At 38.1% G+C, this 18,403-nt stretch overlaps 2 protein-coding genes and 1 long non-coding RNA gene across 6 annotated transcripts; 1 reads left to right on the top strand and 2 right to left on the bottom strand.

Annotated features, from left to right (window-relative positions):
• Window positions 1-184: 184 nt before the first annotated feature.
• On the bottom strand, window positions 185-3,422 carry LOC135642514 (uncharacterized). The gene is made up of 4 exons (XR_010497996.1): window positions 3,183-3,422; window positions 1,628-1,674; window positions 586-635; window positions 185-436 (listed from the first exon to the last, which is right to left on the bottom strand). It is a non-coding gene; the product is annotated as an uncharacterized LOC135642514 (long non-coding RNA).
• Window positions 3,423-4,586: 1,164 nt separating this feature from the next.
• LOC103992956 (anthranilate O-methyltransferase 3-like) lies at window positions 4,587-6,120 on the bottom strand. The gene is made up of 4 exons (XM_065158772.1): window positions 5,996-6,120; window positions 5,511-5,915; window positions 5,150-5,422; window positions 4,587-5,050 (listed from the first exon to the last, which is right to left on the bottom strand). Exons 1-4 carry the CDS (start codon window positions 6,074-6,076, stop codon window positions 4,685-4,687), a joined length of 1,125 nt encoding a protein of 374 aa, XP_065014844.1. The 5' UTR covers window positions 6,077-6,120; the 3' UTR covers window positions 4,587-4,684.
• A 5,176-nt stretch (window positions 6,121-11,296) lies between these two features.
• LOC103992367 (uncharacterized) lies at window positions 11,297-18,301 on the top strand. Of its 4 annotated transcripts, XM_018829276.2 has the most exons (6): window positions 11,297-11,618; window positions 11,711-11,875; window positions 12,533-12,899; window positions 13,559-13,709; window positions 13,830-14,777; window positions 15,310-18,301. In XM_018829276.2, the coding sequence occupies exons 3-6, from the start codon at window positions 12,748-12,750 to the stop codon at window positions 17,959-17,961; spliced, it is 3,903 nt and encodes a 1,300-aa protein (XP_018684821.2). In that variant the 5' UTR covers window positions 11,297-11,618; window positions 11,711-11,875; window positions 12,533-12,747; the 3' UTR covers window positions 17,962-18,301. The 4 variants fall into 4 exon arrangements, with proteins under 4 accessions (XP_018684821.2, XP_009410312.2, XP_009410313.2 ...); XM_009412037.3 differs by having other exon boundaries at window positions 11,298-11,618; window positions 13,559-14,777; XM_009412038.3 differs by lacking the exon at window positions 11,711-11,875 and having other exon boundaries at window positions 11,298-11,618; window positions 13,559-14,777.
• The last annotated feature ends 102 nt before the right edge of the window (window positions 18,302-18,403 follow it).

Here is an 18,403-nt window from a genome sequence, read left to right as displayed (position 1 = left end):
GATAATACAATCACAAAGCTCCCGTCATATCGAAAATAAAAAACAATGCATCCGACATGAAACATAGAAAAGAGATTTACATGTCTTCATTCTTCGATACTCTCTCCTACATTATGCGTGGGGTCACAATTACTCAATTACATAAAGACAAATCGTTATGTTAATAAAATAAAATGGACAAGAATGAAAACAATGCACAAGCTCCATAATCCTCTTTCTTAAAAAACACATTGGAAGAAATAGTAATTTGTTTTACGAGGGCTAAACAATCTCATCATGACTTGTTATGAGACAAACAAGAGCAGTCAAGGCAAAAGAATTAAGTTGCATATGACTATATAGCTATGCAACACAGTCCGTAAAAGAGGCTCGTCTGCAGCTTGATCTCGACCAACATCATGGCACAACATATCTTACGGAGACAAACTAAGCAAATCTAAGACAAAAAGGGAGAGAAAGACAGCTCAGTGAGTCCCAAAGGCATCCGGCCTTTAAAAGAATAAAAAGTTGTTTAAAAAGATAAACCGAATCACCCCATTTTGATTCATGATCAAATCAACCACAACCAGGTTGCAAATGACTAACCTTACTTTTGCACCGAAGCTCGCCATCAAATACAAGCAAAATTATATGACCTGCAAAGAATAAAAGCACAAAAGCTCCACAAACTCAACATCATAGTCATGATAACACGATCGAACATCACATAAGTCTTGGGTCACTTGATGGTGGTCAACTAATCGAATCTGTTTTTAATATTTACATTAAAAAAGTAAATAAAAAAACATACATGTTAAAATTATAATACATTTAGATGGCATTATAAATATATTTTTTATAATATAATGAAAGAGGTGACAAGTATAACAACAAGAAAGGATGATGAGGATAAAATGAAGTAGTGAATCAAGCTTCTATAACTTCATCAAAATCACAATATTTTCTTAAATCCGGATTGCATAAAATAGATTTCAACGTCAAAGAATTGTCTGGTATTTCTTTTGAAATTTCAACTTCTTGATCAACCAGAGTACCCCCATGTTCAAGGCTCTTAGGCTGGCAGCTAACAACAAAAATGATTGCTTCATCTGTCTTCTTCTTGACCATCATATCCAGTAGAAAATACACCTTGCCCCAACAGATTAAGACTCGCTATAGTTTGCAGTTCACAATTCAGAAAATAGCTAAGAACTAACTATACATTAAAGTGGTCCATTATTTCACTCCAGGCATATGCAGAATTGCAGGTATCAATCAAGTGAATCAATATTTCTACCTCAACAATTTCCAAGATCTTCTTTCGAAGACCTACATGTACCTAAGATATACAAGCAAGGCGAATCAACTCGTCAACAAAAAAAACTTTCTCATTATTCAACCTGAAAGACTTTAAAGACAAAACAAGCAACTCTTTTGGAAGAAACTACTGTGTTGACAATATTACATACTATTTTTTTAACACTGATCAAAATTACTTGCATTTGGCCTCATCCCCATCAAAAAGAGAAATAACATCATCAGTGAACAAATTCACTAAATTTAAGAAAAATTACAGAAAATATTAAACGAGAATGTATGTGATGGATTGTACAAAGACATAAAAAGAGAAGGTAAGCAATGAACCAACCTTATGATGTACTCAAAATGGATGTAGGAACCATTTTCTTCTATGTACTGAAATCAAAGAAACTTGCATATTAGATGACTAGTATAGAAATTCAAGGAAACCTGAATATGCATCAAGAAAAAATATTTCAAAAACCCACAAGACCATAAAGAAAGAAGTAAAATTTCGAATACCTTATATATACACACACACACACACACACACACACACATTTAAGAATGAAGAACCAAAATACATGCTTTAATTCTTCCTCCCTAGTGAAGGTTGATATATCCAACTAAGATTTTGATCAATTCATATAATAAATAAAAATATGTTGGTAGGCAGTTATCACTTTTGCAATAGAACTTGGTACTTTATCCTCATCAAGTTGTAACATCTCTATGACTCAAGTGCATGCTGATGTTTGATTGCACTGCTCACACTATTCCATCATGCTTAACAAAACCTTTAAGACATGTTGAAAGTAGAAATTGAAGAAAAAATCGAAGTATCATATTCTAGTCCTTGTATGTGTAGACATGAGCATGTAGGATAACCAAAAAAACAATTACATTCTTTGTCCATGACAGGATGCCAGTGGTCCTATGATTAATGACTAGATTATGCATGGACTATAGGTGCTCCAAAGCATATCAGAATAAATAGCATATCATCATGAAAAGATTTAGCAGGACAGAAGTATCATATGGTTCAATACTACTATATAGTTTTTTATATGCCAATATCAATCAATTTCCACATCCTAAAGTTGAATCATCCATTATGTATAGTGTACACGAGCATAAGTTTCCATAACATCGCTACATCTAAATTTTATTGACAATTAGACATAATTTGCCCTGGAAAAAATATTAGAAAATATATATGAAGTATTGAGACCCCAATTTAAAAATAAATATATCTGAAAATACAAGTGCAAGACGATTAAGAGTGCATTTAAAGAAATGTGAAAAAGAAGTGGAAAAACGAAGATTCTAAATCGAAAGATTTGAAGCACAAAGCAGAAGCACAATTTGAAGGCATCTAATATTTAAGGTTCAATTCAATATATATTTAATTTACATCCTCTATTCGAAACAAAAATCATCTCGCTCATATTTTATCCCTTTGATCAATCTTGTGAACATACTTCAAATTGGGTTGCTCTTCCTTCAGTAACGTGTTTGACTAGAAGCATAGATGATCCGATGATGACTTGCTGCGTTGGGAGGTTCTCTGCCTTTATGATTTGAGCCTTCCAAGTCTTCGTTATTTTAGTTTAGGCATCAACCATGGGTTAGCAGCGGTGGAAGCCATCTTTCCATGAACGGAAGGACTAGAAAAAGAAGTAAGTGGATTCAAATCCTTCCTAAACACTACTTTGTTAGTAGTCTAGTGGAGATTATATTGCTTCAGGACTACAATCCACCTTTTCATGGCCAAACTAAAAGACATCCAGAATTGGATTTAGGGTTTCAAAGAGGAAATCTTATAAGCGATGGAGAAGGAAGAATTCAGCTTCTGCGACAGGAAGGATGAGGGAGAGAGAGACGAGGAAGATTTAGCCTCATACCAGGATGTCGTGGTTCACTCATCCCCTGACCGTCATTCATCACCTGTGTCGACCGTAGTCGTTTGCCCGCCGTCAAACATAAATAGGGACATCAGCGTCGTGCTCGCGAGAAAGGATGATTTCTGTTATTATCTTTAGAGATTTCTCCAATGGCAGCATGCTTCCCCCGATAGGGTTCACCAGCGTCGCACATCCTATCCAAGAAACAGTCGATGTTTCCTTCTATGAGGTTGAGTTGAATCTAATTGATCTTTACCGTAGTATTAGATGACGTTGATCATTTGTAATCGTACGGTGCAAATAATAATACCTCTTATTATATATATATATATATATATATATATATATATATATATATATATATATATATATATATATATATATATATATATATATATATATATATATATATGAGGTTGAGTTGAATCTAATTGATCTTTACCGTAGAATTAGATGATGTTGATCATTTGTAATCATACGGTGCAAATAATAATCCCGCTTATTATATATATATATATATATATATATATATATATATATATATATATATATATATATATATTAGTGATAAAGTACCTGTTGTTGCTAATGGAGGTTTTAGTTACTATACTAAAAATATTTATCAATTAAAATTTGAAATTGAACCATGCCATGCCATGTCATCCTTCGTCAAACATCTTATCATTTAGATATGTTAATTGAGCATTACACTCACGATTTTGATTACTATCTCAAATAATTATTTAGGTTGAACAAAGTTGATAGGCTAATTAGCCCATCAAGTTTTGATCATGATATTCAATCTAATACTTGGGCATGGTAAGAAAATTCAAATAGAAAAATAGTATGGAGTTAAAAAATTATCACAATATAAAGCTACCATTAGGTTATGCTTTATATTCATCATTCTAAGATTTGATGCTATACTCAGAATTGAATAACTCTCAAAATTCAGCATATTCATACATAAGAATTGGATTAACAATTCCTCTCGTGTGATGGTATGTGGCTAAGGCAAAGTTTACGGTGAGGACTACAAATCAACTAGTTTTAGGTGGTCATAGATGCCTAAATCTAAATTTATAAAGATAATTTTTCATGAATAAAAAGATTATCTATAGATAGAGTCAGGAGACTAAGAGTTGGATTGTCTATTCCTCTTGAGTGATGGCATGTGGACGAAGAGGCAAAGTCCGTCATGTGCACTACAAATCATCCAGCTTTAGGTGGTCATGGATGCCTAAATCTAATGACCTTTCAGGAATAAGCAGGATTTTGCCTGACATTTCTGCTGCAAATCAACACCACATGTTAATCAGGTGCAGAGCTAAGTTTTATTGGCCATAATGTTACCCATACATGCCACCATAATGTGAAGTCAAATGTGCAGCAGACCAAACGTGGTGATTCACAATGTACGTATTTTTATTGCATTAACGGATGCATACTTTTCTACATATGAATTTGCATCAAGTTTTGCGTGCATGCATGCTTGTTCACTCTCAAGCTTTTTTCTTCAGGGCAATGACTAAAACGGTGTACTTGGTTTTCTCTTTGAGGAGATGCCTCGCAACCTTCTCGGCATATCGTACGAATAACTCATCCAGTATGGCAGCCCCAAACTGATGTGCAATCAAGGATTCAAACACAGCCCGTATACACTTCGCCACGTTCTTCCCGTTCAGTATATTGTCTGATACAGTATCGTCGTCGTCGGTGCCATCAAACGGGTCCCAGTTGGATTCAAAAATCTGTGCTCGTTCCAAATAAAATAAACCTTCGTCGTGGATCACTGCCTTCACTTCCTGCATTGATGCCCCATAAATCGGCAAATTGAAGGTGTCCACTTTGTCTTGTGATATGATTCCCTGAACTCAATAAACAATGACTCGTGTCAGCTCTCTTCTTTAACCTTGCGAAGGAAAAACAGTGTTCTCACTATTCCTTAAGGTGAAGATTTGAGGTACCTGTGAGACCATGGCATTAAGGGCCTCTGCGAGTAGTCCATAGAGAGAGCTTAACTCGCCATTGGCTGGGTGTTTGCTTTTTCTTCCTAGGAATGTTAATACCATTACCCCTCCGATGCTTAGTTCTACGTAACGAGATTTGAGAAACGTGGAGAAGTCCCTCCGGTGTTGTTCTTGGTATGCTTTCACGACCTGGGGTGGGCTGTTCTCTGCAATATAGATGTTGCCCTTGTTCAGCGGAACACCCTGCTCACTCTCGAGACCTTGTGGAACCTAAGACACATAGTTCATGATCAGTAGTAGAACATCAACACAGTGCAACACCGCACGCAGGACGTGAGAAAGCACAGTCGTGATCGACCTGAGAGAGCCACATGAGACAGTAGTTAGAGTGGAAGATGTGAACAGTGCTACGCGGGGAAAGCCTCAGGTAGAAGGAGCCGGGCATGCCCACAACGTAATGAGGCACGAGCAGGTCCCCCTTCTCCTCCTCCATCTTCTTCTCGTATCTTTCCAAAGACCGGAAGACATTATTGAAGTCATTTCCCGGGAGGTCGTTCAAGAAGAACTGGATCTCCGGTGGCTTCTGTTCCAGCCTTCGGCATAGGTCACCGACGATGCCAAGCACCTCAGAGACCACAAGAAAGGTGTTCGGACCCGACGAACAACCGAGGTCGACGACGACCATCCTCTCAGGGAGTAGCGTCCGGTACAACTCAGCTATGGCGGTCTCCAATATGGGCTTCGTTCTATAAAGCGCTTTCTCCTGAATACAAACACAGTAAGCAACTCAGTAAACCGAAGATTGATTCAACTAACAACACTACTTCGAGGAAGACGACTAACTTGAAGTCTGGAATTAGTGGCGTAGCTGGTTTCTCCTGCTCCTCCAACCATATGAAGGGCTTGCTCTACCTTCAAGGCCATCTACGTATCTGTCTTTTAAGAGCTTGTCTTGCTTTGGCATCCGCTGAGCTCCATGCTACCGGATCAGAACATCTAAATAGGCCGTGATAATAATATTTCTCTCACCATCTCTTTCGGCGTCAATAATAGTATACTTTATCGTGTCGTCAGTCATCCTGTCCGGAGCACGTGGAGTGGCATGTCCGTGTTTATCTTCGTTTGGTTGTTGCGTAACGTGGTCCAGCACTTATCATGTAAAATGTTTATATGTAACGTGAAAAAATTTGTATGTTAGGATTGAAATCAAATAATATTAGATTGATTTTTACAATATGTATGTTTTGATGTTATCTAAAAAAAGATCTTCATGTAATTTGGGTATTGTATTTATATTAAAAAACTGTTGTCAATCTGTAATGAAAACTAAACTCTCGTTCTAAGATTGAAAGAGAAATTCTAATCTCTCAATTATGTCATCTATGACATGCATCGTATAGCTCTAAAGGTCTTGTTTATTTATAGATGAGAGCAAAGGGTTTAGAATAAATTATTTTGAGAGTTCTTCCCAATAAGAACATCCTATGAGAAATCATACTATAATATGATCTCGTCATGCAGCCAGCGCAACCGTTGTTGCCTCACAATCGTGGAAGATAATTATACAAAGAATCTCACCAGATTGATAGAAAGACAAATCGATAATACATAGATCATTCAAACATCGTAAATTAGAAAACAATAGATCCAAGATATTTGATTTAAAAAACCTAGACTCTGATACCAATTGTAAACATAAAATATATGATATGTTATATGAAATATAAAAAAACTTTTATACTAGGATTGAAATCAAATAACATTAGATTGGTTTTTACGATATGTACCTTTCGATGTCATCTAAAAAAAATCTCTGTGTGATTTGAGCATCGTCTTTAGATCCAAAAACCTACTATCAATCTATAAGGAGAAATTGATTCTCCTTCTCAGATTGAGAGAAATCGTAATCTTTCAACTGTATCCTCTATGACATATATCGTATAGTCTTTAAAGGTTCTGTCTATTTATAGACGAGAGTCTAAGATAAATTATTAGATGAGTTCCTCGAGAACATCCCTCAAATATTTCTCTTATAACATAAATTTCTTTTGTATTAATCTATATTTATCATTAAAGTTTAATTAGTTTTATTATATATTTTATCCAATTATAAATGATCAAATAATCTAACATAACTATAGCCAGTTGACATGAGTCTCTCTTCTTTCTCCTTCTCCATGAGCACAAAAGGTGTTTCTGGAATTACAAGTCACCAGGAACATGTTTCTGGCTATGATTAATCTGGAAAAGAAAATGCTACAGAAAAGTGATCATTAACATGGAAGCATGGACAGATTCTTGCCCGTCGCAATAGGTTGAATGTTCTTTGTATCAGTCGTATCCCTAGCATTTTTAACATGGTACCTCGTAAACTTGCTGTTTTTGGGAGATCCCATGGCTTCCATTGCTGTGAACTGCAGCTGGAAAAACAGCTGCCCAATTTGTATTCGACTCTCAATGGATTTCCTTTCTCTGTAGCAACAAAAGGACATGGAAGCATAGACAACTGACAGTAGCCAACGTGACAGATCACCGACACAGATATGGATGATATGTAAATGTCAGCCTTACTAAGATCAGACAAAGTCTGACCGATAAGTATAAATAATTCATGATGGCATTATCAAATGGATATGAATTATAATTTACCTAATAAAATCAACTTTCTGAGTCACAAATCAGAACATACGACACAAGATGAGTATATTCATATATGGATACATTTATAGACAATGTTTATATATGACATACAGGAAAAGCTTTGATTGATAAACCTCTTTAATTGAAAAATAAAAATCATCCACAGACCTGCTTGTGGATCTTTCAAAATCCCTGTGATATTGCTATGATCTTCTGTGTTCTAACTCCATATCTCTAATGAAACATGGAGTCTCTCTTCTTCCTCCTATATTTTATTATCAGAAGAAGTACATCAACATGAGCACAAATGGTGCCGCTGGAATTACAAGTCACCAGGAACATGTTTTTGGCTTTGATTAATCTAGAAATGAAACTGCTACAGCAAAGTGATCATCAACATGGCAAGCATCGACAAACTATTGCCCTTCGCAATAGGTTGAACGTTCTTTGTATTAGACACATCCCTAGGATTTTGAACATGAGATCCCATGGCTCTCCATTGTTGTGAACGGCAGCTGACTGACACATTAGCTGCTCAATTTGCATACTTCTTTTTCTAACGCCTAAAAAATATATAGAAGAATATGTCAGTTAGGTTAATTATTAAAATTTTTGATAATTTATCGTAAGATTTTAAGTTCAAATTTCATCTTCATTATTTATCATTTATAAGGAAAAGAAAACATGAAAGCATAGACAATCAACATTAGCTTGTTCAGTGACAAATCACCAATATATATATATATATATAATGACATACAGGAAAAGTTTTGATTGCTAAACTCCTTTCATTGAAAATATTTTACGTATTGTTATATTATTGCTTGATAGTTCTGGAATTTGAATTATGCACAGTCTAAATGTAATAGAAATAATTATTTGTTTTAAAAAATACAACTTGGGGATAATTAAAACTGGAGTGTTATATGTGACATATTATGCTAAAGGCCCTTAACACCTGCATGTTCTAAAATATTTACATAGATTCATTAAGAGTTAGATCATGTTTCAAAGAAACCTAAAGTCAGTTCTTGGGCTTCATCAATTCATCAAAGTCCACAGGCCTATGAACAGATATTGCAAAATGAGCCGAGCTAGTTTGCCAGTAGAAGATGGTTTCGAATGATGTGTGATATGAATGACATTTACTTAAACCATAATGTGGTGCTTGCTCCCCATGTACGCCAATTTGGTTCATGTTTATCTATCTATCCTTAAAACTCAGATATCAGATTCCCCGCAGGAAAAACACCTTTACAATGACGAATTGGATTATAACGTCGAGTAGAATGCCTGTGGGAATGCCAACGACGAGCCCTTCGTACTGGTCCATTCTGAACCCAATTATTAAGATGGCGGGGAGGTGAGTCCAACCATTATGGATCCCTATCAATGTCGAATTTGGACTGGTCGTGGATTCCAGTGGTCCTGAATCCAATTAATGCCCTGCGCCAATCTGGTCCCGGTGGTCCTCCATCACTCTCCGTCTCCGTCGCGTCAGGCCGAGCCACGTCTAGGTCGCTCAATGGCCGACTAATTACAGCAGTGTTTGCTGTCGCAGGGTCAGATCCACATCATGCCCCGTTCATCATCCGTCCCTCTCGGTGGAACAGCAGATGATGCTGTGCCTTAGTGCCGACTTGATTCGTGCTGTGATCGTTGCATCAAACACGCTTGCATGTTCCTATTGTTGGCATTCGGCACGTCAAGAAGAGACGTGAGGCACTGTCCAAGGTCGCCGTCTCTTACTGCTACCTCACGTGCATGGTGCATGCATGTACCGTTGGGGTTTCTTTATGAGCCCCCCTCCCCACGACTTGTTGTCGCTCCGTGGCGTACATCACACGCGCACATTAGTCAATCTAATATTAGATTAATCTTCTCGAGTTTGCATTAAATGGAGCCCACTTGGAGGCACGGGGACGGTCCAAGTCAGGATGGCTTTGTAGTGGCGTTTCGTGTAAATATAAGCCAATTAGGAGGGCCTTTGTGGCGGCCATATTTTTCTTTGTGACAGCTGAGCGGTGGTACTTTGAACATATATCCGATAAAAAGGGAAGGGGAAGGGATGGGAATCCCCAAAACATTGGGCCCCACATGAATGAAGGTGGCATCTCCATTTCAACCCCATGATGCGTTGTGGCCCAAAGCAAAAAGGGGTTGGGATGAGCAATGCATGAGAAACTTGTTGTTCTGACATATGAATACATCATATTATTTACCTATGATCTGACATATGATTAACCAATACATAATCGATGGATCACAGTATTAATTATAAATTATTTTTTATAATTAGTTATTCTTAATATTTCGAACTTTATATTTTTAAAAATTATATTAAAATCTTTAATATTTTTTAATTTTAATCTTATAAAATTATCTTTTTAACAGATATCTCAATATAATTTTTAAGAGCGTAAGAATCGAATGATTAATTTCAAAATTATTAAATATATGAATAAGTTACGGTAAATTGGTAAGAGATTGATTGCATTAGAGAATAGTTCTCTGCAGGAAATCTAATCTTCGCTTGTTGAAAGCTTGAGATCAGCGAAGGAAGCTGCCAAACCCTATAGTCAACCTGGCGTTTGTGCTGTATGAGAGTGCTTGACATCTTCCACCTTTTGTCTCAATGGAGATACAAAGCCACCTGATTCCTCTTCGACTCGCAGGCAAAGGCAAGAAAGTTTATTGTCCTCGGTATGTCTTCCAAGAAGGCAGTGCATGTGCCTTGCAAGCTATTGCATCAATGTTTCTCCACTCTACCAGCATTCTAAATCCAGCTTCAATTTCAAATACTATCTAAAGTTAAGTTATGTGAATCAAATTGATCTGACTGCATGTTTAATCTAAAAAAAAATATAATTTTATAAAATTATAAAGCACTAAAAAAAGTATAATCTGTAACATTTAGGAGGTTATGGTTTGATTCCTTAGTCTCGAAGGTAACACTCTAAAGAATAAAAATATCCTATTTATGCAAATAGGATAGTTTGGTCATTTCCCAGACATTCTAAGAATCGATAAATTCTTACTAATTTCACCAACAAAGTAAGCATGACTGCAGGAGTGTATGCTACATTTCATACCAGACATTTCTGCAGTCCTAAAATATAAAGAAGAAACAGCATTCTAGAAAGATGTGGGATCTGCTAAGAAATTGGTGTGTGAATGGGTTGACCTGAGTCTTAACCTGCATAAATTAAGACCTTACATTCATAGTCTGCAGTTTGTACAGAAATTTCCCACAAGTACTATAAAATTGAGAGGCCAACAGTTCTTTAGATCAGTAAAGTAATAGGTAAAGACACAGTAAATTAATACCTCACATTAATATCTCTCTCTAGAGTTCAAAATGTGAAGGCAGAGTTAAAAGCAAAATGAGGAGAGGATGACTGAGAGAAAAAAAAGAGAGGGTTAATAAAAAGGCCATGGACTCTGAAGTCTCTCGTAACGTTAGGATGCAGAGGATGGAGAGAGAGTGGGGACGGACAACAGGAATGCTAGTAGAGTAGGTATAGGAAAGGACAGCTCCTTGAAATCCCCATTTCCTTTGCTTCGTCTCTCTCTCTCTCTCTCTCTCTCTTAGTCGTTATACGAGACTGCTTTGGGTGGAGGACCGGATGCCTTGGATGTGCGAGTGGGTGGTGCTTTGTGATCTTCTATTTCTTCCTATCCATTAATTGTGAACATTGAAAGGGAGGAAGAAAGTCTCTCTCTACTGTCATCTCAGTTTCCATCTCTGCGGCTTCTTGGCAGTCCACTCGCCCACCCAGCTCGACCCAGCTAGATCCGCTTAACATCCTTCGGTATCCATGAAAAGGTATGGCTTGCTGGTGAAAGCTGAGATGCGATGTCGTGCATTTTTTCTTCTGCTGTTAAAGGGCTGATTGTTGTTGCTCTCTAATCCCATAGGTATCTTCTGAGGATTCTCCGGTGTATGCTATTTCCTGCAATTTCTTTCAATCTCTCTCCCTTTCCTCGCTTTGTAATGGGTCGTATTTCCTCCGACTGAAGGGAGAGATCTAATATAGGAATCGTTTCTTCAGATTTACTGTTGCCATCCGTCAAAGATTTATGGTGAGCTTCTCATCTTTCTCGCATCGTTTTGCTTTCAATATCTGCTCCTCCGGATCTCTCATGTCATTCTGAGATCCATCAAAGAAACACCCTTGACGAGATCTGTGTGAAATCCCGTCCCTCTCTATTCTTCATACTTCTCCGTGAACTCCCTTATTACTTCTTTCGAAGTTTTTCTTCGCACACGAGGAGCTTCTCTTGAGCTTTTGCTTCTCCTTGTGGTTTGTGCTGGTGTATGACACCTGCTTGACTTGAAGAATACTTTCCCATCCCTGTTTATGTCCTCATAATTTCATGTGATGGGTCTTTGACAAAGTCTCGTTTCCTCCTCCATCCTTCTCCTCTGCCTGATTCGATCGTGTTGATTCTGCTGCACAGCTTTTTGAAGGGCTTTTATGTGTTCACTTCTTTCATCACATAAAATGACACTTGTGTAAGTTCCAACTTTCATTTGACCTTGGATTCCTCTGTGTATAGGAGGCCTTTATGTAGCCTGATCTAACTTCGCTGATTTCAAACCCATGAATCTGGTCTCATGTGTACATGAAATAATGGTCCACAAGTCTCCATCTTGTACTGTGGGTTCATATTTTCTTCACTTATAAGTTCATGTCTTTCCTCTTAGCTTGATTGATATCTATTCCTATCGTTTTGCAGGCATCAAATTAGCTGAAGAGAGGATAAAAAGGGTGGTCGGTCTCCTGTTGTGTGTTAATTCTCCCTTTTTTCCTTTGAGGGGTTATTTGGGAGCTGAAACCCTTTGTTATGCTGGAGACTACGCCTAAGCATAGGAGAAGACCCTGTGGCAGTACAGCTTTTGGGAGAGTACTCCTGCTGAAAGATCCGGAGACAATTGAGAGGCCCTTCTTCAGATGTTATCCACTGAGAACCCTCCAGACCCTGCATGTTCCTCCAAGCTTTCAGCAGTGAGAACTAATGCGAGATCTTCTTACACAAGCCTTCCCTCCCAAGAGGAAGATCCTGTAGTCCTCGAAGAGAGAACAGCCCCCAATTTCTCTATCAGGTAAAATTGCTTTCTGCGAAGATGTTGTTGGTGTTTCATACCCTTCTTTCTTCAAAGAAACACTCCTCTTAATACTTCAATTACAAACATCATTTGTGTTTCTTAAGTTGTGAATTAGCTCTTTTCCATATTGTTCTTTCTTTGGAAGTTGCTTTTGGTGGGCATGTAAATTGTTCTGCTTTATTCGTTCGGCCTCTGGAGATTTATCAAGCGTATGATTATTGGATTCTCTTTTGTGATCTCTTAACTCTCTAAAATGTGTTTTAAACAGTGTAATGCTATCTGAATTTGAGGATGACAACGCTTATAATTTTTTATTCATAATACAGTTTGTCTATGATGTGGGCTAAACATGTCATGATATCTGATGAAAAAGCTATCCTTTTTTTGTTACGAGTGACCCATATTGAACATGCATAACTTGTGAGCTCTGTGCCTAATTCCTTGATTACAAGGAAGCTAAACAGCGGGGTTAGGATTTGTATATTAGAATAAGTTCATCGAGAAGCTTTGTCAACAAGAACAGGTCTCAATCTCATTATTTGGTCTGCTTGTGCTTCATTCTGAAACATGAAGTTTAGAATTCTGATTGCTTCTCAGTCATGGAAATTTGTGACTTAGGAGAAAGATATTAAGTTTATCTGATGTGATTGATTCAGAGATTATGTTTTTACATCACGGAGCAAAGGGATTGAAGCTTCTTGGCCATTTGCACCACAGTTCTTGCAACTTTGCTTGAAGCATGGCGTCAATGATCTATTGCCACCCTTTGAACACCCTGATATAGTGAGAACCCAGAGTATTGGCGAGGTAGAAGAATCTGTCCAATCTGCTGCATGTTCAAAGCCTGAAAAACTTGCAATACATTCTTATGTTCTTGAGCCTACAGATCCTGTTCCTTCTGACGGAGAGCTTGTTACCATCCAGCAGGAGTCGGTCTCGACCTTACAGGAACTGGTTTTAGACTGTCTGGATCCAACTATACATTCGTCACCTAAAGATGCGAAGTCTACATTTTATGAAGGATTTAAAGCGAATAAACTGAGCCATAGTGATGTCGGAATTGCCTTGACAGCAAGAACATCTCAACAAGCCGAAGTGATTTCAAGTCAGATCGACATCCTTCCTTGTTCAATATCTCAAAGTGGAAATTCTGTCAAAACACAGTTTCAGCCAGAGTTTAGTGATCCTAGCCATAACCTTGAAAAGTTTGGTGAACCTTTGGAAAAGAACAGGTTGGTACCCCAATTGGGTACCATTTTGGAGACTAGCCAGGCAGACCACCTTGTAAATAATCCTGGCATGATTATGCATCCTATGGCTTCAAAGGTTTGCCCTGTTTGTAAGACATTTTCTTTCACTTCAATCACCACTTTGAATGCTCACATAGACCAGTGTCTCTCGATGGGGTCTAATTGTAAGGAGGTGGTGAATCATGTTGCCAAATATACAGTAAAGCCGAGGAAGAAGAGGTTGATGGTGGATATCTATGCCACTGCTCCCTGCTGTACTCTTGAGGATCTTGATAAAAGGAATGGTACAAACTGGGCTTCTGAATTGGCTCTAATAGCAGCACCAATTAACAAGGTTGGTACTCACAGCAAAAGAACAGAGGTGTCACCAACTAATTCTACACATGATGGAAATGGAACAGTTCATGTTGATTCATGTGGTGGAAAACTTAGTGTTTTATCTATGTTTAATGAACAAACATTATCAAGCGAGAACTTTGAGCTGAGGAATCATGCAAAGGAGTCAAAGGAAAGCATGGGATTTTTGGCCAGCAAGAAAAATAATTTTGCACCAGAGCAATTGAAAAGTATGAATTCAGAGGCACAAAAAGAGCAATTGATCTCATTCGATATGTTGCCGAAACAGGTATGTGTTTTCTCCATGGAGAAATATCTGTTGCATTTAAGTTCTTGTATCAGCACTTGCCATTGTTCATGTTTTTTATCAGCAAAAGAAAAGAAAAGAAAAACTATGTCACTAAATTCTGAAGAATCTCGGATATATGAAGTTCTATATCTTTATCATGGTAAACAATTTTTCACATGATCAAATTATAGATCTATCAAACTCTGAGGCAACATCAATCCAGTGTAATTTCAAAACCATCTAATTCAGTGGTCTTTAGTATTGCTCAAGGCACTCTTTTGATTTATTTGGAGTTGCAAATGATGTGCATTTTATGTAGCAACAAGTAATTACTTGCTATAAATTTAGCGTGCTTTTCTAGAACTGATATAAGATCTTCTTCACACTTACTTTTCCTGTCTAACAAGTTATAAATATCGTAAGCTTAATCTGTCTATGATTTTGCATACAACATATGATTTTTTGTTAATCCTGAATTCCATGTCGTAGCCATATTGCAATTTGATAGCGTGAGTTCTATGATGATAATCAGATTCAAGCTGCAGCTGAAAAAGATTGCAGAACAGAGAGTCATCAAAAGAATGCCAAATCCCCATCTCATGTATCAGATTCAAGAGTCCATGACAAGAGCATTGCATCTGCAACTATAAAACAGTGGGCACGCTCTAGGCGCTCAGATATCCTGCAAAAACGGACCAGAAAAGGCAACTGTAGTAAATTGGATGATATGATACCCATTACTAGGAGCACGCAGATCACCAGTGTCCAACCAGATTCGGGCAGATCTACTGATATGAAAACACAGCCCCTGAAACTCCCTAGGTTGTCTGAAAACATGACTGGTTCTCCAAAGACAAATAGAGTTGGTTTCCTGCATAATGCAGTCTGCAGCATGGATGAAAGGAAGAGAGAGTCACCAGAGCTGCCTTCCTCAAGTTCCAGATGGCCTTCCAAAGGTGCTGGTTCAGCAAATGGACTTATCTTGAAATTATCAAGATCGTCGGGTCACTTCACATGTTCATCAATAATGAAATCAAAAGAGACTAACACTGGGACTCAAGAACACTTTGATAACACTTCTAAAAGGAAAATGGTTATTTCGAAGAGCTGTTCAATGCTGAGGGACCGAAGAAGTCCAACTTTAAAGAAGAATGCCATGGTTAAGAGACCATTTTGTTTGGAAGCAAGGAAAGTCAGGGCAATTGAAAAACAATCTATTTTCAAAAAGTTTCATAAGCACAGAACTATTTTGAGGACTGGTCAGAAAGGACTCCCACAATCTAACAATGCAGGAGTGTGTAGTCCTACTGATAATACTCACCTTCTCAGAAAAAAGGTAAAAAGGACGCTGAGATCTCATCAATCTTATACGCCAGGGAGTATTACAAAGATCGGAGAAGGAGAGGTCATGAATGAAGTGTTGCCAAGCAGAGAAAATATTAGAGAATATTCAAGCATAATGGAACAGCAGGTAAATAATAGTTTAGAAAACACGACTTCAGGAGCTCAAAGTCTTGATACTGAAATTGAAACTTCAGGAACGCAAGTAGCGATCGTTGACTCTGGAGATTATGTGACTAAAACTTGTGTGGAAGAAGCTGTTTGTGATCCTACTGCTTATGACAATGTGAACTCAGAAAAGACCGAACCACGTTTGAGTACCCAATCACATTCTTGTTCATGTGAAGAAGATGTACAGCCTATATCTGAAAGTGAAGCCGGTGCAGAACAACCGAAGCAAATATGCGATGATCAGCAGAAGTTTCTTGGCAATGGATCCTCCAATGAAATTGGAAACCAAGAGATTCCATTGGCCGATGTCCGAGGGACAAAAGATTCTTGTGCAATTCAGCCTAAAGAATGCCACACTGATTCTAGTTCAGTTCAAGAATCTAGTGATTGTTTGACAAGTCATGGTGATGTGGACCTCGAACTCGCTGAAAAGGGCTCATCTATAAACTCTGTTAGAATAGCAGCAAGTCATATCGAGAATTTGGATAGCAAAGGGGAACCATCCGGATCATCTGTTTCAACTGTTTCAGCTGTCTCTTTACCATCACCGACGGATTCCAAATCTCAAAACTTCGAGACAGAACCAACGTCCAGAGCCATTAGTGACCAAGATAATCTACATTTAGCAATTCCATTTGCAGGAAGGGCTGAAGCAACTCGATATTTAAACATGGAGAAGAGAGAACAAGAAAAAAGGGGAAGTGTGCCAGATAAAGAACCTGATCGGTGTTTGGATGATAAGTGTTTCTTCTACTCATGTAAGGAGAGTCTTAGCAGAGATTCCGAAATATGCTTAGAAAATAGCATTGCCAGGACTACCAAGTTGAAGTGTGTACCCAACTTGTGCATCGGCCCCAGAAATTCTTCCTCTTTCAGTATCTACGAAAATCATACAAGCAATGCAGTGGTGAACTCAAAAACTGGACCGCCTAATCAGTTCGCTTCCGCGAAGAGTTCACTAGATCCAACTTGTGACAGTACATTGCCTCAGACTCAATCTGTTTCCAGTCCTACACTAAGATTGATGGGTAAAAACTTAGTGGTGATGAATCATAAAGACCTTGTGCAACCTCAAACTACTGCATTGGATTGCACACAACAGGTGAATCTTCATAGAAATGGATGTACTTCCACCAACAATCGCTTGAAGCAGGAGAATTTTCTATACCAGCACGGTCAGCTTTCAAGTGGGTCTCCATCCTTTGGCCCAGCTTTACTAATGAGCGATCACCACATGTCCCTAAATTTACATGTCACCCCGGTCAGTGGCTTTGCATGGACTCCACTGCAGAATGGTTATCCAGCAAAACCTGATCAACAGACTCAGCAGAGGAACTCACATAAAAAGCTCAAGTCATCTCATAGTATAATGGACAAGGTGATTGTGATCGATGACTCTCCGAAGCATCAGACTGATGCAGAAGTCTCCTTATCAGCTTCAGCAAGCACTCTGCCTCTGACTCCATCAGAGAGACCAGTCACCTGTTATCCACTACAACAACAAATTAGAGATTATCCGAGACCGTTGCTTCCCAATGTATATTCAAGTGCCAATTCCAGTTTCATGAATCAAGGAATCGAGAAGGGTCCTTTCATGTCAGGCCCCACCTTGTTCCAGTTTCCTATAGCTCAAAGGGGACCTTCGATGTGTTACGAGCGGACCCTGCATTAATCCTACTGTTTAATATATGCATAAACAGGTTTTCACCTCAACTTTCAGGATGCAGTTATCTTCATTGTCTGTGGAGGCCAAGCAACCTCCAAGAATTGCCGCCTGATACAGCAAGAAGGCGACAACCCGATCAAAGGAATCAAGCTGGGGAAAAGTTTGTGATCAGAGTTCCAAAATAGATCAGCATGTACTTAATTTGCTATTCTGAAGCTCCAATAGGCAGAAAAGCAGAAGAGTTTCCTTTCTTTACAGTTGCAGTGCATCAACTTTTATACAAATTGTGAATAATCATGCACCAACTTGTTCTTCTAATGAGGAGTACAGGTTTGTTTGGACTGTATATATTTTGGCTACTTGAATCAATAACTTTTGCTCATTGGGGAAAAGAAAAGGAACAAAAAAACTGGCTGGTCATTCACTTGGTTATTTTCTTTTGTAATTA

Source organism: Musa acuminata, chromosome BXJ3-7 (assembly GCF_036884655.1).
Source record: "Musa acuminata AAA Group cultivar baxijiao chromosome BXJ3-7, Cavendish_Baxijiao_AAA, whole genome shotgun sequence".
In the NCBI taxonomy this organism is placed as follows: Eukaryota; Viridiplantae; Streptophyta; class Magnoliopsida; order Zingiberales; family Musaceae; genus Musa; species Musa acuminata.
This window is presented reverse-complemented; position numbering and strand designations above follow the sequence as displayed.

Coding starts and splice junctions, on each gene's coding strand:
- LOC103992956 (XM_065158772.1), bottom strand. CDS start 6,076: ATGGCCTTGAAGGTAGAGCAAGCCCTTCATATGGTTGGAGGAGCAGGA. Junction 5,916..5,995: donor CCACTAATTCCAGACTTCAA/GTTAGTCGTCTT, acceptor GTTTGTATTCAG/GAGAAAGCGCTTTATAGAAC. Junction 5,051..5,149: donor TTAATGCCATGGTCTCACAG/GTACCTCAAATC, acceptor TATTGAGTTCAG/GGAATCATATCACAAGACAA.
- LOC103992367 (XM_009412038.3), top strand. CDS start 12,748: ATGTTATCCACTGAGAACCCTCCAGACCCTGCATGTTCCTCCAAGCTT. Junction 12,900..13,558: donor GCCCCCAATTTCTCTATCAG/GTAAAATTGCTT, acceptor TGATTGATTCAG/AGATTATGTTTTTACATCAC. Junction 14,778..15,309: donor TCGATATGTTGCCGAAACAG/GTATGTGTTTTC, acceptor GATGATAATCAG/ATTCAAGCTGCAGCTGAAAA.